The sequence below is a fragment of the Rhododendron vialii genome, chromosome 13a (assembly GCF_030253575.1).
Source record: "Rhododendron vialii isolate Sample 1 chromosome 13a, ASM3025357v1".
Classification (NCBI taxonomy): domain Eukaryota; kingdom Viridiplantae; phylum Streptophyta; class Magnoliopsida; order Ericales; family Ericaceae; genus Rhododendron; species Rhododendron vialii.
Window position 1 is genome coordinate 29,170,680 of NC_080569.1, and position 24,767 is coordinate 29,195,446.

The 24,767-nt window shown below is 37.8% G+C and overlaps 2 protein-coding genes across 2 annotated transcripts; one reads left to right on the top strand and one right to left on the bottom strand.

Annotated features, from left to right (window-relative positions):
- Window positions 1-2,540: 2,540 nt before the first annotated feature.
- LOC131314092 (uncharacterized) lies at window positions 2,541-15,952 on the top strand. The gene is made up of 14 exons (XM_058342583.1): window positions 2,541-2,912; window positions 4,085-4,128; window positions 4,805-4,922; window positions 5,014-5,181; window positions 5,264-5,323; window positions 5,632-5,678; window positions 5,864-6,008; window positions 6,112-6,252; window positions 6,777-7,409; window positions 8,680-8,935; window positions 9,025-9,298; window positions 10,455-10,616; window positions 14,032-14,472; window positions 15,417-15,952. The coding sequence occupies exons 1-14, from the start codon at window positions 2,729-2,731 to the stop codon at window positions 15,705-15,707; spliced, it is 2,964 nt and encodes a 987-aa protein (XP_058198566.1). The 5' UTR covers window positions 2,541-2,728; the 3' UTR covers window positions 15,708-15,952.
- Window positions 15,953-17,696: 1,744 nt separating this feature from the next.
- LOC131312395 (coatomer subunit zeta-1-like) lies at window positions 17,697-23,393 on the bottom strand. Its single transcript, XM_058340106.1, has 6 exons — window positions 23,280-23,393; window positions 20,657-20,816; window positions 19,407-19,554; window positions 19,215-19,292; window positions 18,667-18,751; window positions 17,697-18,539 (listed from the first exon to the last, which is right to left on the bottom strand). The coding sequence occupies exons 1-6, from the start codon at window positions 23,280-23,282 to the stop codon at window positions 18,480-18,482; spliced, it is 534 nt and encodes a 177-aa protein (XP_058196089.1). The 5' UTR covers window positions 23,283-23,393; the 3' UTR covers window positions 17,697-18,479.
- Window positions 23,394-24,767: the final 1,374 nt, after the last annotated feature.

Consider the following 24,767-nt stretch of genomic DNA (forward strand, 5'->3'; position numbering starts at 1 on the left):
CATTTTCATTATATTTAAGCTTGAAATTACCTTATAAGAACACTCAATTTCCATCAATACTTTTTTGAAAATTTTGTTTTCTTTTTTATTTCGTTTCTGTTTCTCAAATTCTAAACAGACAGTAAAATTAATGTTCAAATTCAGATTTACTTTATAGCAATAGTTTTATTTTATTGGGCAAATTATCAAAACCACCCCAAGGTTTTTTTAAATTACAAGTTATCCCCCACGTTTGGAAAATTACAAAATACTCCATCTAATAACAAGGGAGGTCATGATGTAGTCGTTAAAAAGTTTGATGGAATCACATCATATAATCCTAATTACTTGGACTTCCAAACCGAGCCTTATGTCCCAATCTCTATTATAAAACAAAAAGGTGGGGGAAAAAGTTGTTGGAATGACTATGATTCATTTGATCCAATGACTCATGTGTGCTTTCCAACTCTTTTAAGAAAGTACTCACACTTTTACAAATATATTACAAAAATGCCATCAATTTGTTTTTTTTCCCCTACCAATCAGCTTCTGTTTTGTTGGGAAAAAAAACCCAGTAGTCACCGCCCCATCTCTCTCTCTCTCTCTCTCCCTCATCAAAGCCTCTCCTCTGATTGTCCGGCCACAAACAGTCATCGCCCTTGCCGGTGAGTCACTCGGAACCTAGAATCCACTGTCCTCGGTAACATACTCTCTCGCTTTTTCTTTGATACGTGGTACTTTTTGGGTTTTGGTTATCATTTTCTCTATTTTCCTTTATATTTTTTAAAAATTTTATAGCTACCTAAAAATTGAAATAATATTTTGAGCCACTATCAAGATTCAAATGGTAATTTCAATTTCAATCGGGGTGAGTAGTACCATAGGCACGAGCCAGAGTGGATAGTGTCGTAGGCACAGGTAAACACTAGTTACATAAGGTCGACTACATGAATCATTTTCCTCCATTAAATTTTGTCAAGGGTCACTTATTCACACAAATCCATTATACTCGTATCTTTACGCACAATAGTATGTCTACCTCTTCTTTTGTAGCTTGTGAAATAGATGTGCGAAAAAAAGCTTTTACAGGCTAAAAAAGACAAATTGGTCAAGTTGTTTACATGAAAAATTTATCGTCTCAATTAGAAAGTGACAAATGGCCGTTTACATTGAACTAAACAGAACATGTATGGATTGAAATACATGGAATCATGCACTTAAAGGAACGACGACATTTTGACTAATTTATTATCGTTTTGTGGGTAAAAACAATCATTGTTAGGTGTCACTCAGGAAATGAAGAAGGAGAAGCATGCAGTTCGAAACCCAGGGACACAAACGGTGTCATTTTAATACCTTTAACTGAAATGGTTATGCTTATTAAGCACAATCAGGGAAGTTGAGATTTGGGTATAAAACTACCCAGTTCAAACACGATTTAATCAAGGAAAGTGGAGATAATAGGTTAACTAAACCACTATGGAACAGTTGCAAGCAAGAGGTCTGGAGAGAAAGTTTGAATTAAAAAAAAAAGTGACTTCGAAGACAGTTTGTCGGGAGATTGAAAGTAGTTAAGAAGACCCAATAGCTTGCTTATAAATAGAAGAAATCGTAGAAGGAAAAACCCTCGGACAAATCATCGACAATCAGTTATGCTATGCTTGGTTTGTTTGTAAGCAGTAAATTAAGACTTAGACTTAATTCGAAGTAGTTGGGAGTAATTTGTAGTAGTTACATTTGTAATATGTTTTTGTTCTTTCGAAGTTGGAGAATCATTTGGAAAGCAAGTTGTTTTGAGTTTTATCAAGGTATCTTGTTTCTCTTTGATTGTTGAATTTATAGTGAATCGTTGTGCCATTTCAATACTTCAAAGGAAAAATCCTCTTCATTGAGGTAATCGAATAGATAACACAATCGTCTGATTAAGTTTGACTTTTAATAAGCTAAATTTGAAATGGATAATTACAAGCCTTTTCTGGCACGCTCGCATACAATAATAATTCCAAAGAAAATTCCAGCTAAATATGAAATGGATAATTACAAAAATTCCAGCTAAATCTAAAATGGATAATTACAAGTCTTTTATGGCACGCTAGCATACAATAATAATTTCAAAGTTGCCAAAAATTCCAGCTAAATCTGAAATGGATAATTACAAACCTTTTTCTGGTACGCTCGCATACAATAATAATTCCAAAGTAGCATACAATAATAATTCCAAAGTAGCAAAAAATTTCAGCTAAATCTGAAATGGATAATTACAAGCCTTTTCTGGCACGCTCGTATACAATAATAATTCCAAAGTAGCTAAAAATTCTAGCCAAATTCCAGCCAAATACCACTATAATTAGGATTTGATGAAGTCTGACAAATTCCATTGAATTTTCTAGCGCTAAATAACAACAATATAAAGTAATTTATTACTAATATGAGATAGAGATGTTTTGCAATTTCTCGAACGTGAAGGGACAATCTGTAAAGTTTAGAAATTTTGGGGGTGATTTTGGTGAAAGTAATTTACCCTAATTTAAAACTACAAATATCCTGATTATAATTATTGGAAACAGGAGAGAGAGAGAGAGAGAGAGAGAGAGAGAGAGTCGAGGGTTTTGGTTGGGAAAGTAGAAGAAACGGAGAGGTTTACATTCCATAGGTTATCGTCGCCGCGAGCTCTGTAGCCGAAAGATACACACAACGAGAGAGAGAGAGAGAGAGAGAGAGAGAGAGAGAGAGAGAGTGGGAGAGAGAGATGAGTAGCAGAGGTAGCAGCAATGGCGGCGGCGTGGGGATACAAGCAGCAATCCCGTCGCCGTCGAGGAAGATGGTACAGAGCTTGAGGGAGATTGTCAACTGTCCCGAGCCTGAGATCTACGCCATGCTCAGTGAATGCAATATGGACCCCAACGAGGCTGTTAGCCGCCTTCTCTCTCAAGGTCTTGCCTTCCACCCGCCCCTCCTTCCTCCTCTCTCTGTACATATCTCTCTCTATGTACACGTACAGGCCTCGTACAGTTGCAAGGGAAAGAAAGGAAAGCACGAGACTTTCTTTGTTTTCTTTTGGTTTTAAGAACAAGAATGTCCGGCGTTCTTATATTTCTTGGGTCTTCTGGCGGCCAGTTTTCAGTTTTCCTTGAAAATCATACTTCAAAAAGCCCAAGATTCTTTTTTTTTACTAGTTTACGGTACAGCCAAACTATTGCTTTTTAATTTCAGCAAATTTATTTCACCAAACGTAGCAAATTTTTTTTTGCTTTTTCTTTACTTTACTAAACTAATTCATTGACAATAATATTCCCGCAACAATTAATTGACAAGTGAATGGAGCCATATGCATCTACTGTCTATCAATGCATGTGCCTACGTAAACGTGATTTGGTTCTTTTATCTAGCTGTGATTTTGGTGATAGTAAGTGCTCAAGTTTAATAATCATGTCTTTTATGCTGTCTTGGTTGAGTAACTTTCTGTTGATTTGTGTTTTCTTAGCCTTTTGTGATTTAATAGCTTGAGTTATCCTGAAAAGAATGGTTTTTTAAGTTGATTTGGGTTTTATTTGTTTGCTTTAGGGTATAAATAATGATAAATTTCAGATTTTGAGAGCTTTAGATGTTGTATGACATGCCATGGCATTGTGATGTTTTTTAGTAGATAATCTTGTTTTCAAGAAAGAAGTGCTTTTACTTTCGAAGTGGTTAAGCTGGGATAAGAAATATGCAGACTTGAAAGGTTTCTGTATTCAGTAGGTTGAAGTGCTTGCACATTGTAGCATGAGAATTAAGTAAGGGAGACATCATAAAAATACCGGAGTGATTCACCGCCTACTCTCATGAGGGCCCCAGACCTCATTTGAGTATGAAGTAAATAATTCATTTGGTATTTTACCATACTGTTCTAAAAGTTACTTGGTTTTTTCGCTCCTTCCTTTTCGGCCTCATTGTTCACTCACATGATTGATCGCATGTGTCATTTTTTCATTTATCTATTGCAGCTTGTGTTAACTTTTTCCTTGTGGCTTGTGTTTACGTGAAAGAAAGCTATGGAGAGATCTCGTATATGATTTTACTGATTTTAAGCACCTTTCTAATTTGAAGTTTATCCCCTGTATAGATCCTTTTCATGAGGTGAAGAGCAAACGAGAAAAGAAAAAAGAGGTGCGTGGATTTGGAAACTGCATATAATATCTGACTTGAGTTGTTGGATAGTCAGCTGTCCATTGTTTTAGAAACCATATAATCGTTACCTGTGGTTAATGGGTGATAACATTATGGTCGGGCTCCGACTATGTGAAGTTACAGTGTATTAATTTGTATGATTTTGTTGGTGTACACTGGGTTCTGTTTGTCAATTATTTGGCTTCCTGCTTTTTTCCCCATTGTCATCACAAAATTTTGCATGTTTACATTTGTCACTATGCATGGAGAACACAAATCAATGGGTAAAAGTGATTGAACTTGCAACAATCAAGGAGAATTGTTGAAGTAGATCAGCTCTTGCACTAGTTCTTAGTTCCTGTTTGACATACATAAGTGAGTATGCAATAACATATAGCCTTGGTTAGTTGGCTAACTTATGGGGAGATTTAGTGTAACCAGACATGCTAACTTATGGGGGTTGAATGCGAGGACAGCCACTCTGTTCAGGTAATGCCTAAGGACTCCTAGCAGACCCATCAATGGGGACCAAACTGGGCCTAGTTCTTATTTTTCTTCTTTCGAAGGATCTTGCAAAAGCTTATTGTAGCTTTGTTAAGCTTTAGATTGAACGTGACAGTGCTGACTAAAAATTCACTTATTGTCTATGTTTTCTTGTCTTCTGTCACTGATTCAGAATAAGGATACAACAGAATCCAGGTCTCGTGGCATCAGTAATACTTCAAGTCGTTGGGGTAAGGGTGGCACTGATCGTTATGATGGACGTAGTAGTTCAACCCAATACAATTATTCTGGTATGTGGAGAAATTGCAAATTGAACTCTGTTTCATTTTTTGGTTCAGTGGAACATCTTTTTTGATCTTGACATCGGTATCCTTTTTTCAGATTCTGGTGCTTTGCATGGTAGACCTGCATACAAGAAGGAAAATGGAACCAATAATTACGCAAGCCCTTCATTTGTGGCATCTGCAGTGGCAGGAAATAATACGAGTCAGCAACCTTCGGCCCACAGGCTAGTCTCAAATTTGTTGCTCCGCTTTGTTGTTGTATTCAGCTAAATACTATAAGGTTATTGGTCTTCAAATTGTATCATGCTTGGTTATCCTGCAATTAAAATGGTGCACTGTACAAGTAGCTCTGAAACAGGTTGTGGAAGCCTATGAGTATGATATACAAATGTGCTTGTTAAGAAAGGGTATCTAGCTAGTATTGACTCTTGTTAGTTTTGGAGTAAATCAAACCTACTAGTAAACAGTTGATGAATTAGAAACGCTTGTAGATCATGGCTAAGTTGCATTGGTCTTATTGTCATGTGATGTATCATAATTCAGCTTCTTCTTTTTTTTCATAAGTAAGCAAATGTATTAGAAAGAAGGCATTAAGGAAATGCCGCCCCTATACAAGTATCATAATTCAGCTTTTAATCTAAAGCATGCCATCTCTATGTAATATATAAGGTGTAAACTGTGTGATAGTTTTTGGGTTGATGGTTTCTGTTTGAAGTAACAATCTCTGTTAGGATAGTCCCTTATGGGACACCCAACAGCTTAGTTTGCAATCCCCAATAAAGAGACCGAGTTTGCAAGTCCCATTGACTTATCTTCAAAAGATATTTTGACAAGGATATTCAGCGCTAATATCTGTGGCTATTGCTTAAATAATTTTATCTACCTCCTTGGCTTTGCATATGAAGACTTTCCTTTGAGGCTATTCTAACGATTGTTTGCAACACCAGGCTTCCATTAATAACTTTGTTTTTTGGATTGTGAAGGATAACGGACTTACAGTAATAGGTTGTGTCAAATATTGTAAAACACATGCTACAATCAAGGAGAATTGTTCAAGTAGATCAGCTCTTGCACTAGTTGTTCTTAGTTCCTGTTTGACATACATAAGGTAGTATGCTGTATCATATAGCCTTGGTTAGTTGGCTACTTGGTTCTGTTACTCTGGCATGATGGCATGCATGGCTGCATCATACAGGGTATAACTTGTTACCTGGTTCTATCTGCAATTTTTGCAATTTCTTCTCTAATTGCCCTAACGTTGGCTGCACATGGCAGATGTTCCACTGGCGCATCTCATCCCATGACATGCCTAAAAGCTATGACAACATAAATGAATGTATTTTGGTAATATGGTAAAAAGGAAGCTACCGTTTGAATAAATGTTTTCTTAATCATCCTTCTTATTCTGATACCAATGGTCTAAGAATTTGAGCCTGCCAAAGTTTTCCTTAGTGTAATGTTTTAATGGAACAAGAGGACCAGCAGAAGTAAGAGGGGTAGTACTTAGTGGGACTGTTATCGTACTAAAGGATAGTTTTGACATATTCTTTCATCCAATTGTTGTAAATGCATTTCTCATGCAGGAGCCCCAAAGTGAAAAAGTGATAAAATAAGCGCTGCCTATGCATTTATAGAATTGATTGGTTTAATGTGAACTTTTTACATGTTATAGAAGATATACAGAAGAATTCAGAGTTTCCAACAGATTGCTTGTCGTTTCTTTTCTAAATAAGCATGTTTTCAGCAGATTAGTATCATATGATTACATTCTTTGTGAAGGAGTTGCATGCACTATTATATTAAAAATTTTAAGCCTTTTACCTGAAGTATGGGGTTTAATCTATTTGCCAATCTTCTGACTGCAATGCTTATTCAGTTCTTTGCACTTGTGGTTCTCTTGCAGCAATATTGTAACAACAGAGTATAAAGCATCAACCGTTGGCACAAGTGATGGTATGTCATCCTTGCTGTCTTCGGGTTATCAACCTTCCTGGTCAGGAGTCCCTGGTCAAGTATCCATGGCTGATATTGTGAAGATGGGTAGGCCACATGGCAAGGCTTCCGGCACAACTAACACTTCTCATTATGGGGTCAATGAACCTCACTCCAATGGCTCTCGTTGCAATTTGCGTTCCTCGGAGGATTATCTATCGGAGCCAGGAGTTGGTAATGGCCAGCATGTTTCTCCTACTGATGAGTGGCCCTTGGTTGAGCAGCCACCTACTGCTAGTGTCCCTCTTGTCTTGGGGGCACCTGTGGCTTCCCAGCTGCATGCAGATGTAACTTATTTTTCATCCAACAGTATTGATCAGCGTCCAGAGCCTGACAGAGATGAGTTTGAGGAAGTAGAAGATGGTGATTTTGAAAATACTAGTGCAATCAGTAGGAAGATAGAGGAGGACAACTCTGGAGGTGCTTCCCTTTTCAATAGGGACATATATGATAACATTGGTTCTTACCAGCCTCTCACAAGTGGTTTTGAACGGCAGGAAGGTAAGATGCTCTACTTCTCAGTCTATGACCTGGAATTTGTTTTTGGAATGTGTAGTTACAGACCAATGCAGGAGGGATTATCATGGGTTTGGTGGTAACAAAACTCAGCCTATTAACCTCTAGTTGAGGTTTAAGTTTGAGGGCAGCCACTTTGTGCATTTAATGCCAAAGATTATCTGTGCCCAATCTACCCCTTCCAGACACCGGTTAATGGATTAAATGGGCATAGCTTATCATTTATTTCATTCTATACAGACCATTGCACTTCAAATGATGTGTGGAGTACAATTATAATTTTGAAGTGTTTTGAAAAAATTGAAAGTTACACAGCCGCTGGGAATTGTAGCAAGTTGCAAAACACTGAGTTTCTGGGGTTGTTCAGCCTATTCAAGGATTTTTTGTAGAGAATAATACATGTTCTTGGATACACGAAAGTAATACCCTTGAAACCTAATCTAGTAAGTTGAATCACAGTAATCTGGTTCTTTGTAGTATGTGTTTGACTTGTTTTTAATACGTTACAAGCATTTTATTTAAGTAGTTATGAATGTGCGTATATTTTTTGCAAATTTCTTTCTTCGCTGTTTAAAACTTTTAGTTGGAAACTTTAAAAGCTTGCGTTCAGGTATATCTTTTGAGAGAGTGCGAAGAAATGCATGTTATGTTATAATTGGTTCCCATCAATACATACTAATTGTAGGCACTAAATATACTACTCCGTTCAATAGAAATATCTTGATTTTTATGACCGTAGGAAATAGACGTTATAGGGAACTAATAGATTGGTCCCTCGGAACAAAAATTATGGATCCAGCAATGGTCCAAAGGCAGTATTTTGTTATGTGGGGGGGCTTATTTTGGTTGGGATGTTAATTATGTGAGTTTGGTGAATTTCAAGTGAAAGGGAGTTCAGTAGTTTTTGGCAGACTGGGTAATCAACCCATTTCTTGTTGTACGGTTGTACCCCATGTATTTGTTATGCAGCCCCCGAGTCTGGCAGCTTCTTCTTAATTTCTAGTTTTGCTTCCTCTGAATAGCTGACAGATTGCGCCTTAAATTATCTCAATTTTAGTGATTTGCGTGTAAGCAATTTAAACCACTGGTCTAGGTCACTCTGAATTTATTTACTGGTCTTATGGAATCAGTTAGTATTATTATTTTTACTTCTTTTTCCACGGGGTACCCAATTTTCTTCGTTTATTAGTACTTTGATGGAATAGTTAGTAACTTACGTTTTTTATTATTCCCTATCCATCTCACTTCTTTTCAGTTGATAACGGTATCTCAGTATCATCAGTGAGGTCAAACATGCAGCAACTAAGTTTACAGGAGGACCTGGGGGCGCCGTCTGAAGAAGATACCCCTTCAGTAATAATTCCGAGTCACCTTCAAATCCAAAGTGCAGATTGTTCACACTTGAGCTTTGGTAGCTTTGGATCCGGTCCATTTTCATCTAGGCTGAAGAGTAACAGGGATGACTCATCTGGAGATGTAGATACTCCAGCAGTTGGGCGCTTAGACACAAGGCATATCCTTCTTTGCATTTGTTTGATAGTACCGCCATTTTACTTGCTTCTTGTTTGTTGATGATCGAATCAAAGCTATTTTGTTGCAGAACTCCTGAGTACTATGGCGATGACTCCCTCAAAACTGGCTCAGATGGAAACTTAGTTCATAGAACTGGAGCAAATGTAGGGATTTATGAGTCACCATCCACTTCACAATCTGACATGTTGAAACCGGAAAACACTGAGGCACCCCAAGAAATTCAATTCTCGTTCCCTTCCTCTTCTTCTGCATACGACTTTGAAAATGGCCCACAGTTGAATGCTCCTTTTCCTCATTCTCAAACTAGACCTCAGATGCAGAATCTTGCTCCATTCCCCAGTGTAATGACCTAGACAACATGAATTTTGGTTCCCTTGGGTTTTTGTAAATGAACTGTGATCATGTGTTTTGTCTTCTGAGTTCAGTTTTTATGATGTGTTTTGGTAATAATCTTGCAACTGTCAATATGTATCTCTTGTTGAGCCGCTTTTCCTTTGCTTTCCTTCAATCATCACACTTTATAATTATGAGCATCATAGAGCCAAGCAATCTTGCCCTGGGTTCAACTTGATGGCTAAGTTCTAGGCGGAATTAGTATGGAATACTTTCATGTTTGAACCTTGAAGATGATGTGTTTGATTTCAACTTTCAAGCTGCATTTAGATGAATTTTTTTGGTGTGCTTCAATTCTTGTAAACAGGCAATGCACGTGGTGTGTTTCATTTCATGCTGCATTTAGATTCTTTAAACGTCAGTAATTTCTTTTGTGCTAACTTTCTTTTGTGATCTGCAAGTAAGATTTGACAAGTTGTGTTAGGTAGCTAGGTTGGGTGATTTTTGTTGTTAGACCTTGTTCAAGAATTAATATCATCTGAATTTTGCACTCTGACTACATTCATTGTCAATGAAGCATGGCATGTCATGGTTGGCTACAATAAGCTTGTGCTTATTCTTGCCTCCTATGTATGCATCTGTGATAGTCTCCTAACATTGTGGACAGATGGAAACTTCGCATGTAAACTTAGTGTGAATGTTGAAATGTTAGGTAAAACACATCTAAAATTAAGTGTTCTGGCATCAGTTTCAATTAGATCGGGCAACTTGCTTTGACATTATTGCATTTAATTTAAATGTATTGTTAAGTTATATGACCCATTTTGCTGGGAAAAAAATTGTGACCCATTTTTTAGTTCCCTGACAAGTTCTTGTATCTTGATTTGATGGTTTTTGTCACTGTCATAGTCATTGACATTATTTAAATCGAGAGTTAGTGGAGTTTTGGTTATTCAAATTTTAAGCTTTTTGTTCTCAATGGTTGGACAATTTTTATCTTCTTGTTCTGAGCTCTCTCTATTATCCCCCTCTTTCTATTGATCTTACTAATTTGAAGAACTGAAGATAGGTTTTCTTGGAGGTTCTCTTGAGTTGTATTTTTGTTATTAATTCTCACTTCATCTTTATCTGTTTTTTTTTTTTTTTTTGTGTGTGTTATGGCAGGCATACACAAACTCATTACCAAGCTCTTTATTGGCTGCGAGTGCTGTACCTGCAAGAGATTTGGATCTTACATACTCCCCCTTTCCCATGGCTCAATCATTGAATGCAAAGTACGGCAGCACACCTTCGTCCATCAGCGGTTCAACCATTTCCGTGGCCGAGGTACCCTCCCTCGAATCAGCTCTCTGTAGATTGTTTAGCCCATGGATAAACTTAGATATAATGTCTGACTTTCCAACTTCAGAATAAAGAAGTACCTTTTCAAAAAAAACTGTGCAAGGAGGTAAGTGCAAGTTATTAAAAACTGCACTTCAACGCGGTTTTACAAAAATGGTCCACCATTAAGTTCCTAAGGACTAACTGGATTTGGTTTACGGAAATGGTCCACCATTAAGTCCACTGAGGTCATATCATGTCCTGAATGATTGTCATCATTTTTCCCTATAATTTCCCCTTGATCCATTTAACTGGAACCAATCAATTCTTCATGTTGATGCAGTCATCATTTTTTCTCGTGCATGTGTGAATTGTATGATGTGACATTTGGTGACTTTGTTCTGACTACTCGATACCATTTGCTTTAGAAATACATACACGATTTAATTAATTTCCCCCCCTATTTTGTCCCCTTTTTCATGCATCTTGTAGGCATGAAATGGATTATGGTGATGTGAAAATAAACTTTAGTAAAGAGAAAAATATGCAAGGTTGTTTGGATACACTTACATGCATGAATGCAATGAAATCAAAAACAAGCAAAGAAAAAGAAAGGAAGAGGAGTCAATATGATTCTCCAACACTAGGACAAATTGAAGTGCAAACATCTTTGGGGGAAGCAGAAGAAGTGCTATGTTCTTAAAATAGCTAGGCACTAGTCGGGCGGAAAAGGGGTGCCTAGCGCCTAGGCGCCGACCAGTCGGCTGCCTAATCTGGGCATTGGATCACCACCTAGTGCCTATGCGGGAACTAGTGCCTAGGCGTCCGATTTTTAGAACACCTAAAAGAGTAAGATAAATGGGAAAGGAAAAGACAAGAAGAACTTGTGGGGGAGGAGATAGAGGTAACCAAATTTATCTTTATTATTAGTTATGCCAAAAAGACAATGATAGTACAGAGGATATACTAGGTCACATAACTTGTCAAAAAAAAAAGAAATTCAAAAAAGAAGAAGATATACTAGGTCACATAACACTCTGGTAGGACTCTCCGCTCCCGCTCTCAATTCTTGCTCTAATGAATTTTAGTTAGGGGGTTCTCTGACATAATCACACATGCTGATATACTTGTATGCCATATTATCCAATAGTGGAATAAGAGATTAAAGTTAAGTTCTTAGAAAAAACGGAATTCTTTTTCGATTCTCTGAGTGAGAAGTAGATCTCATTGGAGAGTAATTACTACTGCTCTACAAAAGAGGGAATACGACGGCAAATCTCATCATTTATGTTTCATGTGGCATCACTATTTGATGGCTCCTCTATCGTTGATAACCACTGAGGAAAAGACGATATGCTGAATTTCAGAGCATCCCCTATCTAGTGCTTATGCGATGGTGGAGGTGGCAGAAGACAAAAGAATAAGGGCTGGGAATGGTGTAGCAAGGACAGTAGACAACAATTTCCAATTTCAATGAATTTGGGGCAATTTTCTCAATTTTTTAGAACAATTTTTGTAGTTTGAGACATTAAGTGGGGTCACTTGACCCAACTTGCCCACACATGGCTCCAGGCAAGGCGAGGCACAACATGTGCTTGTTACCAGGCAAGGCAAGGCATGACACGACTTTTGCTTGTCACTGGGCTAGGCAAGGCATGGCATGGCAAGACATTCATTTTCCGTGTCGATCCGTTAACTCGAAATGACACGACTCAAACACGACGCAGCACAATGCGGTGGTGCCAACTATATGCCATGATTTGGTGCCAACTATATGCCATGATTTGGCTATTGTTAGTTTTTTGTTTGTTGGTTTTGATAAATATGAGATTATGATGGTATTGAAAATGTTTTCATTTATGTTATGGATTAGAAGGTTGTTCATGTATAACGTTGTATGTGAGTATGTGCATTTTAGAGATTTTTAACTAAAGCAGTTAAGACTTGGGAGTGTTAACCTGAGCACTACACGATTTTAAGCAGGTTGGGTTAGAGTCAAGATGTATGAGACGTTTAAGTTAACAAGTGGGGTTACTACTTAAGAGTGTCAACGTGTGCACGACACGATTTTAAGCAGGTCGAGTTAGTGTCAAGACGTATGACATGTTTAAGTTAACAAGTGTTTTGAGACGATCCCGAAATGACATGTTTCGAACACTACACAGATGCGCACCCCTATAGGTGATGCTGGCAACTCTCATACGAAGAAAGCAGTATAGCTTCCACTGCCCTCTGCGGCTGTGCCCCAATTGTGGATGTTTGACTGCAACTTAAAATATTGGATCTCTCCAAGGCTAGTTGAAGAACTACTTTATAAGGCCAGATAATAGAATGCGTAAGGGAATTTTTTATTTTGCTTTGCTTTGTTTGATAATCAATCCATCTAAATGGAATCAGTTTGAGTTCCTAAAGAAAAGTGTTGCCCTGCTGGCTTGTAGCAAGTGTGGACTTGGACACAGATACCAAAGCATTTGTCCTGGGCCTGTCAGCTTGACAAATTCTTTCATTTCTTTTTTCTTCTTGTTGTAGAAGGAGATGAGAACCCTGGCTTCATGGCAACACTGGACTATCTCTCTATTTATAACTAACTCTACATAACGACGTTACACAATGGTTTTATGAATGTCCTACGTGGCGTGCTTGATGGGACCCACGCTTATTCATCTTCTCTGTCCTTCCTAAACTTTCTCACTCTGACAATTGACACATCTCTCTCTCTCTCAATGCCATGTTCGTTCCTCTTCCTCAATGTCCCTAGACCAGTTCTCACCCATCTGTATTTTCCTTGGGCTGTTGCTAAATGTGACTGCTCCCAAATTGACGGTTGATATATAGAGATTTTTATTGGGTCGATTGGGGAAGGGTTCTCCGCCAGTACTACGTTTGAAATGAGGATGGTTGTGTTGCTTTCAATGATCGATTTGGAGAAAGACAAACACACAAACACACACACACATATATATAGGTAGGTAGGTAGGTATCTGAAAGACATGCACAAGTTCATGCGTGGGGTTGAAGACTCAAAACAAAAGTACAAAATAGTCTCACGATTAGAAATTAGTACCAAACAAGATATTCCGAGCCCCACTCATAATTGTTCCAAGAATGAACCTAGTCTACAAAAGGCAAGAATCAAAAACTAAAAGCTATTTATACATATGTCGTTCCAGTTGATCATCATAGTGATATTGGGTTTGTTTTGCTTGACCAAATTACATTTACGGTGCCTTTAGTTGCGGGTTATAACTAGTTCAGCTATATGTTATGAAGTTATGTGACTTGGCAATATTTTACATACTCTGATTGTAGTATGAATCTTGGACAAATTTCCTTTTACATTCCAACTTTTTTTCCTTCTCATAGTTGTTTTATGTATGATGAATTCGTTCATTATGTATTTATTCTTTTGGTACACAAGCAGGCTTTGAAAACAGTTGGCTTTGCGTCAACTCCACAAACAACACCGGCACAGGGCCCTGCTCTTCCCCAACACCTTGCGGCACACCCTTATTCCCAACCTACTCTTCCTCTGGGGCCATTTGCCAACATGATTGGTTATCCTTTCATGCCTCAGAACTATACGTATGTGCCACCTGGTTTCCAACAAGCATTTGCTGAAAACAGTACATACCATCAGTCTCTGGCAGCAGTGCTTCCACAATATAGAAACAGTATTTCTGTTAGCAGCCTTCCTCAGTCGAATGCTATTGCTTCTGGGTATGGCAGCGTCGGAAATTCAACCAGCATTCCAGGGAACTTTTCTGTGAACCTGCCTGCTGCCCCTGGACCCACAAGCATTGGATATGATGATAGTATGAGCTCTCAGTACAAGGACAACAATTATATGCTCTCTCTTCAGCAGGTACCTGTTTTGCATTTATACAAGGATACTAATATACGGAAGAAGAAAAACAAGAAAATTTTGGGCACATCTTATCTTTAAACAATGATTACATCTCTACACATGTCCTAGCTTGAAAGGATTGTTGATAGGTACAGAAGTTCGTCCTTAGATTCTACTTTCTACTAATATACCAAGAGGACAAGAACACAAAAATTCCGCTCTATTTCTTTTTTCTGGTCAATCGGAAATTCATAGATTAAATTAGCTAAACAGATTCATTACAACGGTACAGTAGCATCGAAACTGCAGGCGAATACAAGACATGAACTAGTGTAAACTAACAGAAGGTAGCACTTAGGTTCTCAGGTGTCCAACTCCCAAACAGTCGGCTCTCTTTGAAGTTATGTAATGCTAATGTCTATGCCAAAATTGAATAGTTTTCTTTGTTTCTCAGTTTTCCATTACCTGCTTCAGTTAATAGACCTTTCAATCCATTTTTTAACTTTTTTGATAAGACCAGTTAAGATCTGGTTTTGGCCGGTCAAAAAAAAGAGAGTTAAGATCTGTTTTGAGATTAGCACACGCATCATGTACGGATTTTCGTAGATAAGTATTTTGTGTAGTTTTAAACTGTTCTCTCTCTCTCTCTCTCTCTCTCTCTCTCTCTCCCCCTTTCTCTCTCTGTCTGTGTTTTTAGTACCCTTTTGGCTCTAGTTATGGGCATTTTTCTAGAATACAGAAAAAGAAGCAAAGATTAAGGTGCATGCGATCCTTTCTCATACCACATGTGATTGTTTGAACTTTGAACGGACGGATACTTGACAGACAGACAGACGTGCGTATAAAAAAATTATTTTGTGCGGTCAAGAAATGTTTTGCATCCTTTCTATTATTTTCCCTTTGTTTCCTTTTTGAAACTCTCAATTCTCTAAAGTTTTATCCTTGTCTCCTGTTTTGGGCAGAATGAGAACTCAGGTATGTGGGTTCATGGGTCTGGTTCCAGAACAGTATCCTCTGTTCCAGCCAGCGCATATTTTAGCTTGCAGGGACAGAATCAGCAACCTTCTGGATATCGGCAAACTCAACAGGAGCCTTCACAGAATTATGGAGCTCATAGTTATCCAAATTTCTACTATTCCAACTCTGGAATCTCGCTGGACCACCAGCAGCAAAACCCTAGAGATGGGCTCCTCGGCAGCTCCCAAGGCCAACCTTCGAAGCAGTCCCAGCAGATGTGGCAAAATGGCTACTAATCTCTTCACCTCTTGGTTTTTTTACTAGGGTCTTGTAATGAGTTCGAAAGCGGCCAATCAAGTCGTTCATCCTGTTGGATGACATTGATTTGTGATGTTCTAAACAGAAACTTGAGCGGCTGCTGCCCTGTGCCTAGAGGTTGTATTTTACGTACTTATTACTCGGGTAGTGTGACGTAGGATCAACTTGTGCTAATTTGGAGTGTTATCATTTCTCTATGTTATTCAGTTTCCTTTTTCCTTTCCCTCGTAAGTTCTCTAATTTGGAATTGTTATCAAGCACGTTTGATGTTTCGGTGTGTGCTCAACTGTTTTACATCATTTCGAGTTCTAGCTCTAAGTGAGACTAATGTGAAATACCAGCTGCATCGGCAGCATTTCCCGGCTGTTGCTTGAATCTCCAGTCACTCGTTGGAGATTCCTAGGTGGAATTGTAGAAGTAGATATTTAGTGCTCGAGTCTTTTGAAATTGTACCAACTCATCTAATCTGGAACACAAGCTAGCAAGTGAGGTGAGTAAGTATAGTCAGAATGACCATACGTTAAATACCTGTTTTCTCCTCTATTCCTGTAGATTTGGGTTGATAGTCTTTCTAGAGAGGAAAGGTCTCCCCAATCTCATGCATTTTTGGTATGACCGTCAGCAATCTGTGATGGATTTCGAGCTCCAGCTGTCAACGGCTTCTGAAGAAGGGTGGTAGATTCTTGGCAGCAACGTAGCGGCGGCGGTGACGGAATTGATACTGCAACGTAGCGGCGGCGGTGACGGAATTGATACTTCAACCTGGCGCGGATCTAGCTTTTCTAAACCCGATCTTGAGTGGACTATGTTGGTTTTTCAAAACCCGCTCTTGAGTGGACTTTATTGATTTTTCACTATAGTTGCTGTTTTTACAGTTTTTGTTAATTTTTGTTGTTTTAGTTGTGTTTTCTGTTTTTTAGTTATAATTTCTTCTTGTATTTGCACAAGGCTTTTTTGGCCATGTGATCATTTTTCTGGTTTCAATATAACTGCATTGCCTGTTCGTCAAAGAATACCTGTTAGGCCACAGAGAGTATTTCGTAACACTGACAAGCTCTGTGTTAGCCTAACAATTGAATTTTTTCTCTCACAAGCAGAAAAAAAGCTAAGGCAAACAAATTGATACTTATTTCACCCCTAGTTTGAAGGAAATTTTTGAAAACACTTACACCCATGGTGAGCAGCCAAACATGCCTGACCCTACTTGACCCTTCGTCTAACAGACGGTTTTGAACATGCCAACGGTCAGATAGGGACTGTAAAGGTTGGGAAGTCTCTGGTTTCGATCGGGTTACAACTTGACCCTTCGTCTGACAGACAATTTTGAACATGCCAACGGTTGGTTAGGTTGTAAAGGTTGGGAAATCTCTGGTTTGATCGGGTTATTTTTGAAAGGGTGACACCCGACCCAACCAAGACACATGTGAGTTTGGTCTTATAGCAATACAGTGTAACGGTCACCCTAGCTATAATTTTGTCATGTCCAGTTTGAGCCTTCGTGGAGCAACAACAATGATCGAAATCGTTCATTTTGTAAAGAGCTTGAGGAATATGTCATTCATGCAAAAAACTAGCTTGATCGAAAATTGATAAGTAAAACCGATTTGTACAAGAAAAAATGGGCCATTAACATTTCAAATTAGGGTGCGTTTTCACTAAACTAAATGGACTACAGGCTAATGGCAATAGTCAAGTTGTTTCCACTAAATGGTTCGGTATTTTAGTTAATGTATGTGAGGAGAATGACCTACCTAAAAATCCGCGAAAACATGAGCGTCCATTTAGTTTAGTGAAAACGAACCATTATTTTTTGTCATCCCATTTTCTTCGTACTAATCTTTACAAACACCGTGATACCTAAATCACAATTACATCGGCCCAGGATCAATGCATACAGTAAACAAATAGCACTAAATCCAGGTAGTCAGCATGGACTCTATGCAGACCAAATTCAAAGATTGCATAGGTATCTTGAAAACCTTGCCACCCATTTCCATTTCCTCCAATTACCACTGTATATCTCAATTCCATGTCCATATCACTAAGTCCAACATAACAAACTCATGTAAAACATGCAAAAGCTCTTTCATCTCTCATCCAAAAAAATCAGATACAACAAATGCAAACACAAAGTAGTTACAAACACAATAGGAAGGGAATAAGGATTTACGAAAGAAGCACACATGTTTTATTATTTCAAACAAGTCTGAAAACAAACATCAGGGGCTTCTCCTTTTATAGGCATAAGGCATCAAGACAAGCATAACTTCTAACCTTAAACAAGTATACATTACAACTTTAGACAAGCATATCTTACAACTATAGACAAGCATATATTTGTTTACATAATCGACAAATAACTTTCCTGGAACTCCAATAGCTTCAGGCAAAAGGGTTAATTGAACCCACTATGCTTGTCTAAAGTTGTAAAATATGCTTGTCTAAAGTTGTAAGATATGCTTGTCTAAAGTTAGAAGTTATGCTTGTCTTGATGCTCCTCCTTATGCCTATGAAAGGAGAAGCCACTAATGTTTGTATTCAGACTTGTTTGAAATAATAAAACGTGTGCGCTTCTTTCTTAGATCTTTATTCCCTTCCTACTTTGTGTTTGTACCTACTTTGTGTTTGCATTTGTGGTATTAGGCAGACCGATGGAAGACCAATGTGCTTGTAAACAGTAACCAGGATAATGAAAAGTAACATTTGGGAGTTCTTGAGTTGCTTCCGCCTCCATTGTTAGTTCAGCCACATCACTTCAGTAAGGATCTCGCAAGATGTTCGCGCGCAGTAGCCAATGCCTGTGTTATAGTCTGTCGATACAAAATTCGTAAGTTAAACCAACTGAGAATCGACTGTGAACAAAAAATTGATAATTGTACTTTTTTAGATATATTTGTTTGGCAGTGTTAAAAACTAAAAAGTAGTAGAATCAAATACCTGCTCAGACAAAGGTGCACCAGAATCCATACTATGGCTTGCAACCTTCTCCGCAATCTGATTTGGATCAGTTTCTAGAAGAATTCTGCATAGGACATCAAGGAGTTAGATGTGAGAGGTAAGATAAATAAATGCAGGTGATAACACATATGGTCTCTTCTGGGACAAAGCTGTGTCACAAGCAAGAAAATGATAGCAGAGCTGCATAATACTATCCGGGAACGCGCCTACAAACTGAAGACAACCAGAGTCTGAAGTAAGAAATTACCATCATTCCAAAAGCAAATAAGCCATAAATGGCCTAGATATTTTTCAGTAGCATAGATAACGTGGTAAAACTAGATTTTCACCCCAGAAAAAAGGTAAAAAGGCCCGGTCTACAAACGCCATGGTTTCTTCATGTAAATATTCCTATACTTTCAGTCTTTCACCCTCGAGCGAGAACTAAATAAATACAAAGCATACAGGGGAGGCATCGAACAATATTCCCAGTAAAATGGATAAGCGGATAACACATATGTGAACTACACAAGGAGAATGCTGCATACCCGCCATCCACAACTTCGTCAATGCACAAAAGAATGAGATCTAAGTTCTCAAGTGCCTCCTTCTTGTCAACAGTGCCCCTACAAATAGATATGACAACACAACCAGAGTTGCGCCAGAGTAAAAATTATCAACATCAAAACTGCATCAAGAAAACTGAAAAAAGAAGAAGAGAGCATATGATCACTAGATACCTCAGGAGAAGACTGACTGCATCAAAAAACGCCTGAAGGACAGTAGCTAAGATAACCTCATTTTCTTCCTCACCCCCAGTAACAAAAAAGTGAAGGTCTTGAATGAACTTGTAAATGACAACTTTGTTCTCAAACATAGCTATCTCAGCTGCAGATGAAAAAGCAGCACGATTAAATACATGCTGGACATTGCCCACCATATATTCTCAAATTTTAAGAACAAAGTAGTAGTAGGGAAAGGTAAGCCCCCTTGGGACGGGTAACCCGGTGATACTGTGGGATTCACAATCCCATGGCATTAGCAATCCTTCCGTTGTAGCCAACACCAAACAAGATTTCTATAGGCCCCACGGGATTCACAATCCTATACCACACTCCAAAACTGGATTCAAACGGGGCCTTATTTGATACTTTAGGTGATTCAGATGGTAAATCCTTGATAAATTGTTCTAACAGCCAGCCTATAAATAGCTTTTGTGAACCAAAGGCATGCAGCACAGGGTAAAAGTACATCCAGGGACAGAATCACAGATTTTGGTTTCTTTGTGTTATAGTTGTCCACGCATACACATAAGGACAAATTCCATACGTAGGCAGGCATTCCTTATTGCCTAATCAATAAGGCCACCATTTTCATGTCATTTCTGTTAGATGACATGATTTTATACAGAACTGATGTTACTACCTCATAAGGACATAAAAAATTTAGTGTGATTGTCTGATTATACATTCTAGGATTACCTATGAAGTAGAAGGCTAACAAAGTTACTTGGTTTTAGGCACATGTTAATTGTCTTTGTCGCAATGTTCCACTTCTGAATTCATCTATATGGCTCAAATTTCCATCTCAACCTTTTAGAAAGTTTTAACATTATGCTTGTACAATATCATGTATAAATTAATCCTCTCACATAATTGTGCTTTAGCCACACGTCAATTGACAACAGTACTTATATCGAGAGCCATAATCTCAAGTAAATCATAAGCCCGTATGTAGAAGGGGTGACTTTAGCTGCCATACATATACTCAAACTTATGTGACAAACAACTTAACAACACACACACGTGCGTGAGCATCACGCACGAATCCCCAGGGCATGTAACACTGGTTAAAGAAGAGATATAATTTGTGACAAGCAGCCTCCACAAAAGAGAAATTCATATTGAACAGTGGCAACTATAGAACAAGTACTGGAAGCACAAACAAAATATCAAAAGATCTAATACTGGGCTTTAAAGCAAGAAAGTACCCTCAGTCCGGGCATTTGTCTTTTGCGTCTTGGTAAATACAGTTTTCTCAAAAGCCTCCTTTGCACTGTTTGTTGGCCAGTCATCAGAATAATACTTTACAGCGACACGCTTCCCTTCGGAATCCAGAAGAAGAATGTTTTTCACTTTCGGGCATGTTTCCTATAAACAAGGAGGAAATGTTTGTTAAACTTATGAAATTTAAAAGTCCACAACAAATTTGATGAGCAGAAAAAACCAGAATTACCAATAATGGTAAACATCCTAAGAGTTTTAAAAGCATCCGGTCCTAATAGCATAATTCTGAATCCAGACACCATTTTTCCCATGCGGAAATTAGACAAGAGAAAAGATAAATCACCAATAATAGTTACAGATCCTTCAACTTTTAAGAATCATATGACAGGCCCTCTCGCTATTAGAAATCCATAACTCTTTTAGCCAACGGGGTTCTGCATATATCAATTAGAAATTCAAAACGAAACCTGTGGTACCCAGAGACGCGAATACCCCCGTGATTTAGGTCACGTCCGGAAAAAAGGTACACCTTTGTTCCAAACCGTGAATTTAGCGATCCAAAGGGGTGCCTTCTGTTTTTCCAAAACTCAAATGCAGTAAATGACAAATCTAGAGATAGTGAGAAAGACAAAACATTAAAAATTAAAAAATAGTTATTATGCTCCAAGAAATATGTTTTGGATGATTTATTTGAAAATAGTATCTTGCTCTAAGACATTTATCACTTGAAAGAAGCACAACCTAATGTCATAATCTATAGAAACCCACACCTACATGCTACAATTTTGAGCATGTAGCGCACCAGATTCCCAAACTTGTTCCTTGTACGTATAACACTCTGCGTTTCATAAAACATAGATTCAAACAATACTATCCATCAGAGAAGAAAGAAACAGAAAAGACCTGTGCAGGGGCGGCTGTAGTAAAGTTTTAGAGGGTAAGAATCATTTTTTCCTGTATAATTGGATTTTTCTTTGATATTGTCTACACTGGATCGTTCAAATGAAGCCAGCTGCCAGCATAAATGAAAAATCACTTAAATTTGTGAGTGCCGATAAGTTTTCAATCAAAATAAGTATCATTAGTTTATATAATGTTCTGTATACAAAAAAATTTTAACACATTTTTGTCACTGCTAATTTAAATCCCGCAGCCGCCCCTAGACCCGTGGGTAGGTGATACGTCTCGAATTCCTTGTTGACATTATCTTTTCAGTTTCACAACACAAATCATATCTTGGCTGTTACAAAAATAGGATGGTGAAGTCACTGTGCATGCTTAAAGAAGGCAACTCGTGCAGTTTCGTCACAAACATTTTAATGGATCCAATCACTATGTCAAGAATATAGATCTACATAATAGATACTCTATGTGTCACAATGGGTAAGCCCATTTTAGGAGCTTGTACCGGTTTGATAGTAATTGCTTATGTCTTTTATGTTATAAGGTTTTATATAATTTTGAAAGCTTTGTTTAATAAAACTCATTGGGATCTATCAACTAGGATGCATATTGCTTGTAAAACTATAAAAGTATTATTAATTAAAAGATATAACCAATTTGCTATCCGGTTAAAATAAAATAAGGGACAAACAAATTGGGACAGGGAGAGTATCACCTAAGCTATACGTGACGGAGTGTTGGCCTATCAAGAAGCAACAAGTGAGTAAGATGAGTATAGCTAAAATGAGGATCTTGAGGTGGATGTGTGGTAAGACTAGGAGTGATAGAATTAGAAACAAAACTATTCCTAAGATGGTAGCGGTTGTGCCTATACATGATATATAGTAGTCCCATATTTTAGAGGAAAATACAAACTAAAGCCCATTGGGCTTTGGATAATACCAAAAATGTGTATTGATATCTGTAAAAAATGAATAGATATCCGCCAAAGTAAATTGATATTTGTGAAAGCTATATTGGAGTTCTAACTGGTTTGTGTTTTTGTGCATATTATCCTATGCTCAATGGGCTCACGTTAGCCGGACCCCTTAAAAACAAAAGCATCCAATACACCTAATATTTGCAATCCACAAAGCTATAATCAGATCAAACACATTCAGAACCTGAAAAAGCCAATGTACTAATTAACGAAGATCAGTGAGAGCAGACAGAGAACCGCGAAATGGATCCAATTACCACGTGAAAACTACAGATCTGCATTAAATATATCACCTAAGCAACATGCTACAATGTCTTCCACCAGGGACACTATCCAAAACAGTCACGTACCAAAAGCATCAACTAAAACCTAAAACTTTGCAATTCACAATGCTACAAGCACATCAAACATCAATGTCCTAATGAATGATGGTAAAATGATAACCATGCAATTAGATCACAAGCATCGCAAAAGGATCCAACTAGTACGCGAAAAATAACTGTAGTTGCCATTTATTCAAACAATTGCATCACTTCATGAGAGTCACATAACCAAAAGCATCTGATAAAATCATATAGTAATTTCTCAATTCAAAATGTTAACGTCAAACATCAATGTGACATTTAGCAATTAAGCTGTGAACTAGATCGAGATATTTTGAGTCGAAATCGTGATGGAAGAACTGATCTTAGAGAGAGAAACGGAAAATTCGGTAGGAGATTGACCATTGTGCGAGAATCTTCGAAGACCGTGGGGAGATCTTGTTCGACCAGAGAGAGAAAGAACAGCCGAGAAATGAGAGCGTATAAAATAGAAATTCTAACCCCGAAAATATAGGACTCGTGAATTAGTACTGTAATAAGGGAGAAATTTTTCAGTGCCGGGTGAGCACGGGCCAAGTGGGGTCGTGTATCAATCTCGGCCGTCCAATGAAATTTTGGATGGCTCAGATCTGTTCAGCTGCCGAGGATATTTTAGTCATTTCACACTTTAAAATTAGCCGAACAAATCTGGACCGTCCAAAACTTCATTGGATGGCCAAGATGGTGCCATGGCCCGTGCCCACCGGCATTGAAAAATTTCTCATAATAAGGAGCGTATTTCAAAGGTCCCATTATAATTTATCCGTGCCGAAAATTCACATGCCTCTATGTCGGAAGGAGATTTTTCGACCATTAGATTTAAAACAAGATCTCCTTCCGACCGTTAAATTTAAAACAAGAAAAAAAAAATCACGTAATCTAAAGGTCGGAAAATTGCTCGGCATAGAAGCACATAAATTTTCGAAACAGAGAAGATCTAACCCATTAATGCGATGTTGCAACAGTGCACCCAAAATGTTGTGTCATGTTTCAATTAACAACTTATTATGACTGTTATGGTATCTTATGAAGATTATTTATTTTCAAACATCTCCCTTTCCTCTTGAATCTTGAAATTTTTTTCCCAAATGAGATATAGTGCATTGGGCCGTTAAAGAACGGGGGAAAAAAAAAAGAAAAGACTTTGGGCTGTGAACCTTTGTCCTCAAGAAAGTTTGCCCAACGGGCAAAAATGTGGGTAAAGTTTGGTACAAATTGGGTAGACAAGCTTGGGCCTAGTTTGGCTAAAATAAGCTCGATTGCTTACTTTCTTTTTCTTTATTCAAATTCAAAAATAAGTAAAGAACGTTGATTTTTTTTTGGCTTTTAATGTCTTTATTCAAAATATTTTGAGTTTTGATTGTAAGTTTATAATTTTTCGATTCCTCTCGTCATAATGAATTAATAATTCATAAAATTTGACATAAAACTAACAAATGCGAAAAATATGAATAAAGATATAAAAAAAGAAGACAATTTGGATAATTTAGCCAAACTAGTCCTTAGTCTAACTTTGTTACTATAGTATATTTGTCATAAACTTTCCTTCTTTTTTGGAGATGAATCAATAATTCTCAAATACCTATTTAGCAACTAACACAAAATATCATATAAAATACTTAAGAACTCACCCATTAATATATGACAATGAAAATTTCATGAAAAATAATTGAATAATACTAAATTAGACGAAACTTAGGGCTCGTTAGGGAGCTTCGTTATTAAATTTTGCATTTTGCATTAACGAATTTTGAGTGTTTGGGAGCACCGAGCCGAAATGGATCTCAAACTCACACGGTAGGACACAATTTAAGAATCAATAATAGAGGGGTTATGAAAAGATCGAGCTAC